Source organism: Mastacembelus armatus, chromosome 6, assembly GCF_900324485.2.
Source record: "Mastacembelus armatus chromosome 6, fMasArm1.2, whole genome shotgun sequence".
In the NCBI taxonomy this organism is placed as follows: Eukaryota; Metazoa; Chordata; class Actinopteri; order Synbranchiformes; family Mastacembelidae; genus Mastacembelus; species Mastacembelus armatus.
Window position 1 is genome coordinate 4,615,483 of NC_046638.1, and position 15,064 is coordinate 4,630,546.

A 15,064-nucleotide genomic window follows, 5' to 3' on the forward strand; every position below is an offset into this window, starting at 1 on the left:
TTAGTTCATTGAAGTTAGTCACAAATGTCGTTTAACTGAGTGACTTTAAAGTGAGAGGTAAACTCTTCCAAAGTGTAGGAGCAGAGGTCAAATGCTTGGTCTCACTTCATTTGAAGCTAAACTGTGGGAACCTTCAGCTGATAGAAGATCTGCCAAAATAACCATATGGGCAAAGAACATATGCACAGAAGGTTTCACATCGTAGCACCTGACAGATAACTCAAATTTTACATCTGAGTAAATTCCAAGTGTATTACTTTTGTCATAACACCAGTATAGCCAGACCATGGAATAATGCTTCTCTTGTACCTACTATACACACTGAAGTATCTTTCTGGTAACTGCAGGTTACACAGGCCAGTGTTTGCACCCCAAAAATCCTAATGTTTCACACATGCCTGCATGTGAAGAAATGTGGCTAGTCAATTAAATTCCTGTTAGGACGTCGGCTTGAAACAGATAAAACATGCTACATACAAATATGAGAGAAAGTGACAAGCAAGCATACAGACGTTTCTGAGCAGTCCTCATGTACTGTATGTTTGCCTGTGTGCAAACTGGAGAAGCAGAAATTGAACAAAGGTCAGAGACAAAATGACAAACACAGGTTGTGTTGCATGAACTTTTTATTTCCATTACTGCCGTGAATAAGCTGAGAGGCATACTGCAGCTTAAATAGAAATTTCTGTTGTTCCAGAATTGGTTTGTATTACAGTTATTTTCAGAGGTGCCTGTAGTTTACAGATAACAGTCTAATCTCTGAGAGAGCACGTAACTTCAATTGATATATGGGGAGTGACAGAAGTAATAAATAATGAAAAATGAGGTGTGGTGATGAAACACTGCATCAACCTACAGTAAATACAGACAGACAGACAGAAACACACACTCATGCACTTTAACTTCTATCTTTGTGAGGACAGTTACAGGATGCATTCCCCACACCCTTACCCTAACCCTAAAAACAAATTTTAACCCTCAAATACTCGCTTTTTCAAAATGTTTTCACTTAGATAAAAATATTCTTAAAATCGTCCTCTCCAAGAAAGAAGTGCACGCACACACACACACACACACACACACACCCTCACACACACACACACACACACACACACTTACATTGTAGTTGATCAGTCTCCTTAAAGGTAACATGTACACATGTTAATTAAACCCAGACATCTTACTCAGAAAATATATTTACATATCGCACTGATTAAATGTGGATGTGATGTCCTGAATGAGGGGGATTCTGTAAGAAATAATATCACTGGATATACACAGTCTCCTGAAACACACTATGCTCTCTGTAAACCCTAAACCCTTTATCTACATCTCCTGCTCACAAAACACTACAAAGATAGAAGATTCAGAGACGATGAATATGCAAAGAAATGATTGTAGATTCAGTATATAACTATCAAAGAATAAGGTGTCAGCGGTATACAGCATGAGAAAAGAAATGTACAGCAAATAAACATTTTTCAGCAAAATTTGTTATTTTCTTTTCTATAGTGGATCAAAAAAGCTATCTGTCATTGTATATTTTCTGTTCCAGGTTAAGTCGTTCATTGAATGTTCAACATCAGATAACCATAACAGGTCAGCTGTCTAAAAAGAGTCTCATTTACAGTACCTTTCTTTGCATTTTCAATAAAACAAGCCTAAAAAGTTTGGAAAAATCCAATGATTTCATTATATAAATGTCTATATTCAGTCAGCTTATATATGGAATGCTTAAAATCAAAACTAGCTTTGAAGACTTAAACTCTGACAAATGTCTTAATTTTAAATCAGTGTAACCAAACCACACCCCAGCACCAACTAGCTTTTATGATTTCTTAATTGCAGACTTGGAAACCGGAAACATCCCCATTTGAGATGACCTCACCCCTGCCTGTCAGACAATATGAATGTGTTAAAGACCAGTACTACTGAAATAACATCCTGTCTGTGGTCTACCATCTGTGTACTGTGTAGTTTTGTGGTCAGTGCTGTACCAGTCCAGTGAATATTTACAAGCACTTTGGAACCATGCAGAAGTTAGAGTATAAGATAGATGACAACATGACTTGGAGCTAAATTCAATCAAATTTGCACGTTTTTAATTTTAAACACTTTTTAGTATAAGATCCTCCCACACAAAACTCATATTACTGAGATATCATTGTGTGGTAACATTAAAGTAATAGTTCAACATTTTGGAACATTTTGCTTATTTACTTTCTTGCTGAGTTTTAGATGAGAAGCTTACTACTACTTCTGGCTGAAGCTTCATCTTTAACAGAAACATCTAAATAATGGCAAGAAAGAAAGTGACTAAGCATGTTTACCAAAGTGTCATAATATTCCTTTAAACTGAATTTAGCCCTGAGAAACAACATACAACTGTACCTTTAAAACAAAAACATGAGAAAACACTAAGAGGCAGTTTGTCATTTTCTTGATAATGCAGCATATTTTTACCTCATCATCTATTTACATACTTATGCATTTGTTGGTGAACCAAAAACTAAGACCAAACTATTATCAATCCTTACCTATCCACACAAAAGGACTAATATTGGCCTGATATTATATGGAATCCAATGGCAGAGCACACACCAAATACTTTTTGCAAACATACTGTATGGCATGTTTATGTCTTCATTTATGCTCTTAGACAAAGAGGAATGATAAAAATAAATAGACATGGCCTGAGCCTCCTACGATAAGGAACTGCCTCCTTCTTTGCCAATAAGTTTTCAGTGTTTCATTGCCTGAGAATTTTTCCACAGTTACAGTATGTTGAAATCAGTTAAAAACAATGGTGTCAACAAATTCTTTTCTTTTAAAATACTGTGGCAACATATCTTTAATACTGACAGGAATGATTTGAGGAGGCTTCAAAACACTTGAGGATTCCCCTCTCTCTGTGTCCTACCATAGCTCAAAGTATCTCAGACCCAGTACTGGTTCTTTTTCAAAGCTGGATTCGTTGTCCGACAGTGCTGCAACAACTCCGGGTCTGCATCTTTGGAGTCCATGTTAGACATAGGGATGTTATTGGCTGGGTCAGTTTTACGAAAAGTTTCTGTGCTGGCAACCTCTCCATTTTTGGGCTTGGAAGCAGCTGTCTGGACATCGTGCTTGCCTGTCTTGTTTTTACGGATCAGATAGTAGGCCAAAATAGCTGCAAGCAGCAAGAGGAGGAGTATTACCAAGATGGGAATGAGAATAGACCAGAAATTGCTGTGACGGGAAACATGTGGCTTCCCATGGGAGTTGGAGCCAGAAGATGCTGTGGTAGTGGCATCACCATGGGGCCAATTCATCCTCCATCTTGGAGTAGCATCAGGGAACCCAGCCACATTGAGGTCTTCACTGTCCATTGGTGGGGTTTCTGAGGGAATCCTCAAAAGAGTGGCAGGATAGGTCTCAGAGGCATTGTATGGACCTGTCTGGAATGAAAGCACACATTCTGCAGGAGGCACACCATGGGCCTTGAGCAGGAAACGGGCTTCATCCTTAGTGACATCACCTTGTGATCCAGAAGACCTATTTAGGATCTCCATAGCTACACGGCCCTCATCCAAGTCCCTGTGGCTGAATGTATCCACTGGTTGACCAGCACCAGGACCTCCAGACTTCACAAAACGAGCCCCTCGTGGTTGTTGGATGACAGTAAAAGTGGGGGAGGTTCTGGTCTTGTTTGCTAGGGGAGATGCATCCAGAAGCTTCCTGTCTAGTTGGACAAGAGCACCTTGAGGTAAGAGAGGATCTTGAGCAATGTTGGCTAGAGGTTGGACTGTGATATTGAGAACAGAGGAGACATTAGCTGCCTGGCTGCGGACTACAAATGCAACACTATCTCGAGGTGAAGTGGACTTCACAAAGCGAACACTGACTCTGCCTTCTTTGATTTGCTTCTGGGTGAAGGCTGATGTAGGCTGCCGATCTACCATGACAGCTGCATACTTAGGAACACTTGTGATCTTGTAAATTATGTCCTCTTCAACAGAGCCCCCAGTAGTGGCTCTCAACATCTCTTCAGTCACCAGGGTCTCATCATCTCCTTGCCTCACCTTAATCTCAGGAGCTTTGTCAAGAAACAGGGTGCGAGCTAGGACACCAATGTGGAGTGTATGTGGTTCTGTTTGATGTTCCCCATCTGACACAATGAATTCCAGAAAACCATCTGCTAGGCTGTCATCGCTGTAGAAACCCACTTTCCCACGATTGACCATCTCTTGCGTGAACTCAGAGATTGGGTCCATTGTGACTGAGTCAACTAGTTGACCGTTGGTAGGGGTTTTAGTGACTTTAAAGTAGACCTCATCTGGTGAACTGTCCTCATCTTGAGTGTTAAGATGCTTCTGGGTCAAGATGGTCATAGAGCCTTGAAGAACTTCCAGGAGCATGTCTGTAGTGACTAGTTCAGGAGGATCAGAGCCTTGCTGCTTAATTGAAACATTAAAGACCTCCTCTAGGACCACAGATTCAGGTGAGGCCATATCATGGCCCTCAGACTTTAGGTGGACTCTAAAAGAGAAGCTGTCAAAGGAGGACGCTGAGTCATCATGGAGATATTCCAGCTTTCCTTGATTTAAATCTTCCTGCATGAAGGATGGTGCATTACGGGGTAGATCCTGACCACGCAGGGTGATACGACCATGGGCAGGAAAGCGATTAATTTCAAAAACCACATCCGCATTAACTTGCTTAGCCTCAGGTAGGCTAGCCAGAAGGTTTGAGGCATCAAGAATTGAATCATCAATGGCTTTCCTTTGGCCCTGCACAATTTCCAAACCTGAATGGAAACAGTAAATGCAAACACAAGTTTTATATGACATTAAATTTATCCTGTTTTGGCTGTTCCAATAAAGAAAAATAAAAAACTTTAAATTAAGTTTAGTTCTTTCTAATAAAACTTAATACATACAACTATAATAAAGAACAAGCTACAATCTCCAAGCATCATAAACATCAATGCGACTTTGGCCAGAAGGGACTGTTTTTTAAGCAGAATGACTGAAGTCATTAAGTTGTGACTAGGATTTATTCACATAAACATAAATACAATAAAATAAAATATTTTCATTATTTTGTCAGAGCTGTGTAATGTGGCTTTACAAGCTTAGATACTCATTTAAGCATCTGCAGAAATGTGTACACAGTAGCCATGATTTTCTGATGGAAGGGTCATTTAGTTAGATACACATATATTATAGTCATTAAAATAAATGTGTTATTTACTCATATTAAAATAATATATTCCTTCCTTGTTTAATCAAATACCTCTGTTCTTCCACAGCTGTGAGGAGATGTTGCTGTGAGTGGCATAGTAAGAGATGGTGATGGGGAGGATGTGACGGACATCTGGGGCTGGCTGCGATGACAAAGTGAGCTCTACCGAGTCTTTCACCACCCAAAAAGGCTCCTCAGGTAACTGGTGCTCATAGTAGACTGCACCTGACTTCAGCTGTGTATCAGCAGAAACAAAATCAGAACTTTTCCCGATAAATTTCAAAACTCACTAAGATCATAAACATTACTCCTTTGGATGTTATACCCACTGGCAGCCTGGTTAAGTTTATTGTATCCTCCGTTGGGTGTTTTTTAGCCAAAAATGGAAACGAAGCACTGATGTTAAAATAAATAGGTAGAAATCTTCAAATTATATTTTGTTAAAACATCTACTATGCCAGCGACTATAAAGTTTAGTAAAATGGGGACTGAAATGGCTGTGGCAGTGGTTTGGCTCAGTTGAACTGGTGCAATGCAATGGCCTGTGTTTGCACTCTGAGATCACCGTGTCCTAAATTCACCTCTTTTCTCTCTTCATCTGTCTTTACACACAGACACGCAAATATGCACGAGTATTCATGAACACACACACAAAAAAACATGCAGCTGAATATCTCACTTCCAATGTTTTCAGCTCATGAGTGTTAGATTTTCTGTCGCACTCTAAATGGAGCAGTTTGGAGGGAAAGAATTTGTGCTCATGCTTGGCTTGCTATGGCAGATAAATATTGGGCATGAGGTGTATGCACAAGTGTATGCATTTTTTAAAATTGTGTACCTCACAAGCATACAGCAGGGGCATTACAACCCAAATATATAGTAGCTTTGATGGTTACATTTATTTGAAAGTAATGAAGGTAAATGCATGCCTGAGGTCACCCAATTCTGACCTACAATTATTATTGTCATGGGTGAAAACTGCATGAACTAAAAGCTTATTAACATAGATCTATTGCTCATGCTGATGGTGATCCTACACATTACAATGGCACAATGTTATATTCAACGAGGCTCCCTGCTGGTGAAGAAGAGGAACATGTTGTTGCCCCACATACAGTGAAAATACTGGAGACAGGGTCGATGGTATCAATAGGCTTCTGTTAGAGTAAATTTTGGTCTAGAGTTACTGTAAACTGTTTGTAGGGACAGAAGTCATTATTCAGTAGCTATAGTTTGTCAATTAATATTGGATGCAATAGACTTTTGTCTATCGTAACAGCAGTATTTTAACCCATTTGATAAAAACATCCCTTTGTAATTATCCATCAGTCCATTCATTAGCTATACTCCTCATCAATGTATTTCACTGTTTTAGTATTTACCTATTAGTTACTAATAGCTTACTTAATCACTAAAGGTCAATGTATAAGATTAATTTTAAAAGGAGGATTGGAAATAATTTTATATTATATCTCAGAAGCACACATTTTGCACCACAACAGAAAAAGTAATTACCTGTGATTGTGAGAACTGGGTAATTTCTTCATATTGATTCCTGTCATTAGCGAGGATGAGCCTGCCCAAACGAGGAGGGCGGATAAGTGAGTAGCTTATCTCATTTCCATCCTCATTGGTTACAGCCCCCAGATTGTCACTTGTGATGGGCTGCCTCGTTCCTGTGAACAGACACATGTGGTCCTCTGAGTGCTGAGATGACTCTGTGGAAAATGGCCTCTTGGCAGCATAGCTGAGCTTGTGAAATTAAACAGAGTTTAGTACTGCCTCAAACTTCAGTGGTTAGAGTAACTCATGCACATTACCATGCAGAAGAGTTTCACTCCAAAATTTATCCAAGCTTTAAAAATGTGACAACTCATCTCTTCTGTCACGATAAAAGTAGAGTTTATTACAAGAAGAAGATTATTCCTGAGTGTGCTGACACCTGGCTCATGAAATAGTAGTACTAGTCTGATTTCTGCATGTAATTTCAAAGGTCTCGTCTGGTGATTTTTAACCCCAAAACTTCCTAAATATTCAAAAGATAATAGAAAACAACCACGTGTACAGATGTAAAAATATCTTTCTTTGGGACACTGAAGTCTTTTAAAGGCTCATCGTGTAATATTTAGAGTGAAAAAGAAGAAATTGAATATATTATACATAAATATGTTTTCATTAGTGTGTAATCACTAGAAAACCCAGGAACTGTGTTCTTCAATACAAGAACTGATGTTTGACAAAGTTCATGTAACTGACCATACAGTATATTGCATGTTTGGCACAAATACAACACACAATAAATACAATGGCTAAAAAAAGATCTGTTGACACAATGCTGTGAATGCCACGCATTCATGAGTGCTGTCTTCATAACTTAAAATCTACAGGCTTTTGGCATCTTACCCGGAAATACCACAAGCTCCTCTTGTGCTACCATAGTGATGGTGAGAGGCCTGGCTGTGACGACAAATTGGTAGAGAGGAGTAGTGTGCTCTCCATCTGTCACAGTGAAACTGAAACCACCAGTCTCCTCACCTGGAGGAACAGAAGTTTAGACGTTTGTTGTTGTTTGTTTAGCTGATTACCACAGGACTGACTTTCTTTCTTTTTCTTTCTTTCATTCTTTGTTTCAGTTTTTATTTTGTGCCTTTCTTTTATCTGATACTTTAATTTATACTTACCATAATTATGCCGCAGGATATAATTTAAAACATACTATACCCGTGTGGCCCTGATGAAAAATACACTTTTATTTCTAACAGTGAAAGGGGAAATAAATGTTGCAATCAGGAGACTTTTTACACAATATTAATTATATATGAATTATATATGCTGAAGCTGTGGATGTGCCATGATTTATTTCTACTTCCATCCTTGTGGCCTCACCCTCATGAATGAAAATGACTTCTCCTTTGTTTATGTGAGCCTGTGTGAAATTCATGATGCTTTCCTCGGGCGCCTCTTTCAACGCCACCATCCCATTGATTGGCATTTCAAGATGGTAAACCAGTTCTTCTGCGCGGGTATCACTGTCATCAGTGTAAAGCATGCTGGGGGTAATATCAGCTTCTTCTCCAGGAAGAACCTGTGAAATATCATAGACAGTGGGAAAGGAGAAACAGAGATCCACATTAGACTACTCAGTCTAAGTTATGCTTGGAGGAGTGTAATTAAAGCCAGGGGTCAGGAGTTTATCCGAACATTATTAGAAACTTATTGACAGATAGACAACTAAAAAAAGAAGCAAACAAACAAATGAAGAAAAGAAAATTAATCACTAAAACAAGGCCAAACAAATCCTACAAACAGCCACCTCCAAAGTAACAATTTAAAAGGTTAATTATTTCTCCGTGGCAGTCTAGACGCTCCTGTTATCAGAAGATGGAACACAGCAGCACAGGTTGAATGACTCTGCCTGGGTGGAGGGGCTTTAATGGACTCCTAATGGTTGGCTGGCTGAAAGAAGCATTAATTGAAAGAAATGGGCCAGATCCCCAGAAAGACATTCTTAAATAGCTGAAATCAGCTGGGAGAGTGAGCCGAGGGTGCTCTGCAGTAAGAGGTGCCTATCGATCTCGAAATCCTTTGGCTGCCTATGCCTCACTCTCTATCTCCCGAGTGTGAATGAAATCAGGAAGCCTGGAGGAGGAGAGAAGCCTCAGTCTCAGATATTTATTCTTCAGATATCACCAATGGAGAGTCAGTTATTTAGAAATTAAAATATGCTGTATCCCACATACAAGGACATATCATATCATATATATCATATGTATGTCAAAATTAATTTTCTAATTCTATTTCATAAATACTGTAACAAACTTTTTATTTAGTGAGTCCTGGTTCTCTGAATGTGCCATATGTTGGTTACAACTTCCCTAAGCTAATTATAACTTTGACAGAGTGGGCATGGACTTGTGGTGTTTATTTGTAAGACAGAGAGAAATAACATACACAAAACATTTTGTTCCACTCAAAAAGTAAAGTATGAAGTAAATCCTAAAACCTAACCTCTTTTAAAGTGATGCGTTCTGATTTACTGAGGATACTATATGTTGAGGACACATCATCAACCAGAGATATTTTCAAATGTCATTTAGCTCTTCTTTTTTAATTTACTGTAATACCCTAAATAACATTACCAACCTGTTAGGGTTTAAAGTTATATTTAAAAAACAGAGATCTACACATCTTTGATTTAGCTCAAAGCAACAGCAATGCTAAATGCTGATGTCACCATGCTAAAATCCTCACAATAAGAATGTTAACATGCTTTTTGGCATATTTTAACAGGCGTAATATTTCCTTGTCTGTTGTGTCAGTAGGCTAACAGCCATAAACAATCTAAGACTGGTATTAGTTTTGTACACATCTGGTCTTAAAAGAAAGTATTGGACAAATTCAAATTTTGACCTGATAATGAGTACAGTTGCCTGAAGTGGTCCACCAAAAGAGCAACCGACATCCCTATGTTCCATTTCCCTATGTGAGTTCAGCTGTCTTAGAGCTTATTCTTTAATTTTGGAGCTGTTGTAAAAACAACAAAGCGCAGTCTCTACTAGTATTTCAGATACGTCTTGACTGGTCCAATATAACAGATGGGCTGTGAAGTTCAAATCATTTATTTGCCTTACAGTCCACTGCTCATAATGTCCCACTTCGTTTTACTCTCCCTCAAAGTTAGTATATATCAGCTTTCCACACAGCATCAACAGTTCAAATATGTAAATCTTTGTCATACACTTCTTTTTTTGTGGTTTTTTCATGGTAGATTGCATGCTGACAATTTCAAACACAAATAGGGCTTGTGTTGGATTTAAATCAAATGTACTGTTCATATTCACAGAGCAATTTCTGCTGCTCTACAGTTGATTGTATCACTATAGTACAGTCACAGTAGCGTCACAGGGTGTGGAGAGCAGAGGAGCTGAGTTTTGGATCCATAAACCATAGCTTGGAGGAGAGTGAGTCCTATTGCTTGGATGATCAGACCGCAGGGATCCCTATTGGTTACCATTGGTATCAGTGCAAAAGAACATCTTTTAGGACGATACACTCATGTGTCAGATACCTCTAACCTGTCTGGACGAGCTTGGCAGTTGGTATGTCACCTTCATGGGAAGTGTCACATGATCCAACTGGAAGTGATGGTTCTGCGTCACTTGAAGCCATTAATAGGTTGCGAAAATATTTTAGGTAGAGGTGACAACAGCACCATATCTGCTTAAATCAACAAACTGCATAGTATTTTTATCAACAGTGGTGTGATGCAGAGGACCCATGGTATCAGACCTTAGGGAAAGGCTACCTCCTTCAGGCAGTTTACATCTCAGGTCAGGAGAAAGCCTGATGTTTTGTTCGGAGGAACAACCCTGGTGGGGGAGTCGAGACTGAACCCAAACAATTTGAGCCAAATCTGGACTCTGTTAGGGAGGGTGAAAGTGAATCAGTTTGCTTTAAGGCAGAACACCCACTATCCATTGTTGGATGAGACAACTTCTCAGTGCTTTTCCACAATTCTGTTTTATCCCTCCTCTCATATACAATCGGACATGAGAGGCTGATAGTCCTTGTGGTAGCTTTGGACATGGTATGCAGAGATGACTCAGCTGATAACAGCACCACCCACCTGGCCAATTTCTAAGTATTAAGGAGTATTGCTGCAGGCATAAACTAGTGTTACAATACGCAACCATCATTCTTCCACCGCTACTAACAGAGCTGATGCTGTTGGGTGGGTACAGTCTCCTGGCAAGAAGCAACAGGAAACATGGTGCTTATTTTGAGAGCTGTTTGCATTATATAACTATACCACAGTCGCAACACAAAATTTTCTAGTCATTTCAACCGTGTTTTTTTTCCTTTCTATTACTGCTGCTACAAATGCAAACTGTAGCATCTACATATATGTAGAAGGAAATCAGAAAGTAGTACTACCTCAGTCAAAGCTATTCTAAGGGAGCATGTACATACATGTTAGCTCTGCATACATTAAGGAAAAAGTAGTTTTCAGAATTAAAATGAGAGAATAACTACTCTGCCAGCTGATATAAAATGCACATGTTGCTTAAACCACGAAGGTAGTCTTTAATTTTGTAGAAAAGATCTGAAAATTAAGTCTTTCTGGATTGTCTATTTTGCTGAAATGTGCAGTAATACACCACAGTTCTACTGAAAATTACATTAAAATGTCTTTATAAATAATGTAAGTGTCAATATTTAAAATGTGGTCACATAAATATGTTCAGTAGATGGTTAGCACTAGTTCAGATGGACCTTTATTTTACAGTGCAATCCCCAATCCTTAACACTAGATGGCTACATCGGCCCACTCTACACCCCAGTGAGGCACCAGACAATCTAGGGTCTCTAATCTGAAAATGGCCTCGCAAATTGATGGTTTATATAACAATCAATGCATTTAGTAGAGGATGGGGTGCTACTTCAATTTGATTGGACACTACAGCTGATATTTTATTTGGAGGCAGTAATGAAGGAGTTGCTATAGGCAAATTACTTAGTTTGCTGATGAATCCACAGGATACCAGCATCCCTTAAATGTTTAAGACTCTGAGGGATGTCAGACATCTGGAGCTGTATTCCAAACTGTCCAGGCATCCAAGCTCTTGGCTGGTTGAAGTACCTTGAATTTTAGTGTGTCCCTAACTCTGTAATGGGTAGAGGGTGAAGTAAGACAGACAGCAGCACAACAGGGAAACAACAAAAAAGATGATAGAAGCTGAAAGAAGATGGTGGTTGGGCTCCATTCTTACTGTATGCATGTAGAAAAAGCAAGGGGTGTTAGGCTGGCATCCAGAGAAAAAGTGTTTGGATGGTTATTCAATATAATCGTGAAAAAATGTTAAACATCAAAGAGAAGACTGATAGTTAGATAGATCGATACATAGGTAGATAGATAGATACAGTAGATAGGTACATGGATAGATAGATACATGGATAGACAGACAGATAGATAGATTCAGGCTTTCTCTCTCTGCTCCTACAAAGTTGAGCAGAAGCAGCAAGAGGCAGCCACAGTATAAACCTAATCAAGATCAGCTGTATACTAATATTAGTATACTGGGCAAAATGAGATCCATGGTGTTCCAGATCAGAGCTTGATCATGGCCATGTTAGCTATCATATCTAATCATCTGACACAGAGGTCATTACACACACACACACACACACACACACTTCCTGCTTTGAATCAATCCAAGTACTGCTGGACCAGCACAGACTCTATGTGGGTTAAACATCCACATATTATTATGTTACATTCTGCAGCCACAGCAGAGAAGGCACAGGCATTGGATGCTGCCCTCACTCTGCCAGAAAGCCACGGTCTTGTCAACCATCTTGGTTTTCCAAAAATATGGGTTGCCACGGAGACGCAGAGCCGCAGAGCCGCAGGCAGAGCAGGGAGGGCTGAATGACACAGTGGGTTTCCAGTTCTGTGAGCTGATTACCACTGGCTTTTTCCAACTGCCTGCCTACTCTTACAGTAGAATCTCCTTCACTGATCCTGTAAAACTTTTCTTTTATGACTAATGTAAATCAGTGTTTCAAAAACCCAGTATTATTTAGAATACACATGAATTATTTAATGGAATAAATTTGTTATGTTAGATGATTTAAAATCAATTAGAAACATTTCAAAATGCCATCCTTCATATCAACCTTGACTATTTAATATGGGATTTTGCTTATATTGCATATAACTTAAAAATGCAGGGAGAGAGATACTTACTGTGATAGTAATATCTTTCCTAATTCCTTGTTCTGATGCAAACTGACATATCAGCAAATGTGGGACTCGATTAGAATGCATAAATAAACTGTACATCTGAAGTTTGCATACAGTATTGAATAACTGCCTTCGTATAGGTATGTGACTTGCATGATTCACTTGCCACATTTCCAGCAGGCAAGATGAGGATATGCTAATTCATTTGTATTTTATGGCTCTATAAAAACAAATATGTTGTGGATGCCCCTGTTGTACTGATGGAGCGTGCTTCATCACTGAAGTATCCTTCACTGCTTAAGTGAAAATTCTCTGCATTCAGTGTACTTGCTGCATGAAGTGAATTTAACCTGTAGTTCATACAGGATTCATGACAGTGGACTGTACCTGCAGCTGAAAACTCTCCGGTATGGATGTATGGAAGAAGGCTCAGAGTTCATTCAGAGTTCACAGTTCATTAATGCTTAAAATTATGATAGTATATGAGTTCACAACAGTACATTTTTATTCTTGAACCTCTGCTATAAAATATTCCACAGGGCCAGAGAGGACATTTTGCATCATGGAACTTAAATTAGCTAAACACTATGAAAACCTATAGTTTTTGTCAGAAACAGTTCAAGCACTTAGGCATAAAACAATAGGCGGTATTTTTTTAATAAACTGACCAAATTGTCCACATGTCAGAATCTCATTAACCATTATAAAGCCATTAGTCTGCTGTTCTGTCTGGCTTCAGACCAATCCTGCAAAGTCTGGAACAGATGGACCTTGTCAATCACACATGTACTAGTGAAGCTATACTCTTTTCCTGTGTATTGCAGCAAAGCAAATATGTGCACAAAAATAACATAGAAAAGCTATATGCAGAGAGTGGAATGGACCTTTAGGAAAGCCAGTTATTTTCCCCACAGCATCATCTTTTCAGCATAAAATATTCATTCAGGTGTTTTGAAAGATTGCAATAAAATGTTTATTATTTCCTCCTTCACAGTCAGCTTGAATTCTCATCAGTTGAAACATACTAAAAGGGAAAAGTCTTCAAACGAAAGTTAAAATTTTATAGGTATAAAAGATTTGTCTACAGCAACATTTCCAAACAGTATGTTAGAGGAAAGCATAAGTAACAGCTAATGCACTTTGAAAAAGCAAAACATTACCTCCACTCCTGTGTTACGTGTCAGTTCTGGCGGCTCGTCATTGACTGGTATGACAGTCACTGAAATGGTGACAGGGACGCTCCGGCGCTCAATCTCATAAGCTGAGGCAGAGAGCATAAATCTGTCCTCTGTGCTCTCTGTGCTGTCATGCATGTAGTAGATGTGTCCAAGTTTCACCTGGAGAAGACAAAAAGGATCCAGTTGTCACTCAGTGCTGGATCAGGTTTGACTGGTCAGAAACATTATAAAATAGAGATTGGCTGAGTGAGCCTAAAAGGTGGAATAAAAGTTTTTGTGACTATATCTCTTAACACTGCTATCCAAAGAACATTCTGGTTCTCCAGTAACAACTGGGAGAAACTTCTGCTTTTATTTCAAACTTGTGAAAAGCTACATTTTTTAAAATTTGATTCAGTATTTGGATTTTTTCTCTGGTAAAGGAAATTCCAGTAGTTTCACTATAATAGTCAATTTACATTGTATATAGTGTTGCTTTGTTTTTCTAGATCATATATCTTTGCAAAGTTTTGAGATAAGAGCTATAATCAGGTCCTAAAGTCTGGCAGCAGCACAGGAACAAGGAGAATATCCCTTGTGGGACAAATGCTTGAGGGAAACCAGATGAACAAAGGAATCAGTCATCCAGTGTCAAGTGAGCTAGATGGAAAACAGCACCTGTGGCTGAGCCAAGACAATTCTGTTGACTGTCTGAATATAGAAGAGAAATCTCAACCCAGCATCTTGTATTCTTGTTTCTAAGTCTTTTAATCCTATCTGGATCACATAATTTCCTTATTCTGTCTTTTATTCTGATACTTTTGACACGTTTACAGATTTCCTGCTTGTAAGCAAACAGGACATTTGGAACTTTGTGTAGACCAAAGCCATTAAGCTGCTGGTTCCTGCTCTGCTTCAGAGAGCAGGAACAGCTAAATGG

At 38.9% G+C, this 15,064-nt stretch overlaps 1 protein-coding gene across 1 annotated transcript in view; it reads right to left on the minus strand.

Moving 5' to 3' along the window:
• Nucleotides 1-1,002: 1,002 nt before the first annotated feature.
• cspg4 (chondroitin sulfate proteoglycan 4) overlaps nucleotides 1,003-15,064 on the minus strand; it is a 57,437-nt gene continuing 43,375 nt past the window's right edge. Inside the window, exons 6-11 of the mRNA XM_026311982.1 lie at nucleotides 14,128-14,304; nucleotides 8,110-8,308; nucleotides 7,627-7,758; nucleotides 6,739-6,899; nucleotides 5,275-5,458; nucleotides 1,003-4,786 (exon numbers count right to left, since the gene is read on the minus strand). Of these exons, the coding sequence (XP_026167767.1) occupies nucleotides 2,937-4,786; nucleotides 5,275-5,458; nucleotides 6,739-6,899; nucleotides 7,627-7,758; nucleotides 8,110-8,308; nucleotides 14,128-14,304 (2,703 nt within the window). The 3' untranslated portion in view covers nucleotides 1,003-2,936. The remainder of the gene's footprint in view (nucleotides 4,787-5,274; nucleotides 5,459-6,738; nucleotides 6,900-7,626; nucleotides 7,759-8,109; nucleotides 8,309-14,127; nucleotides 14,305-15,064) is intronic.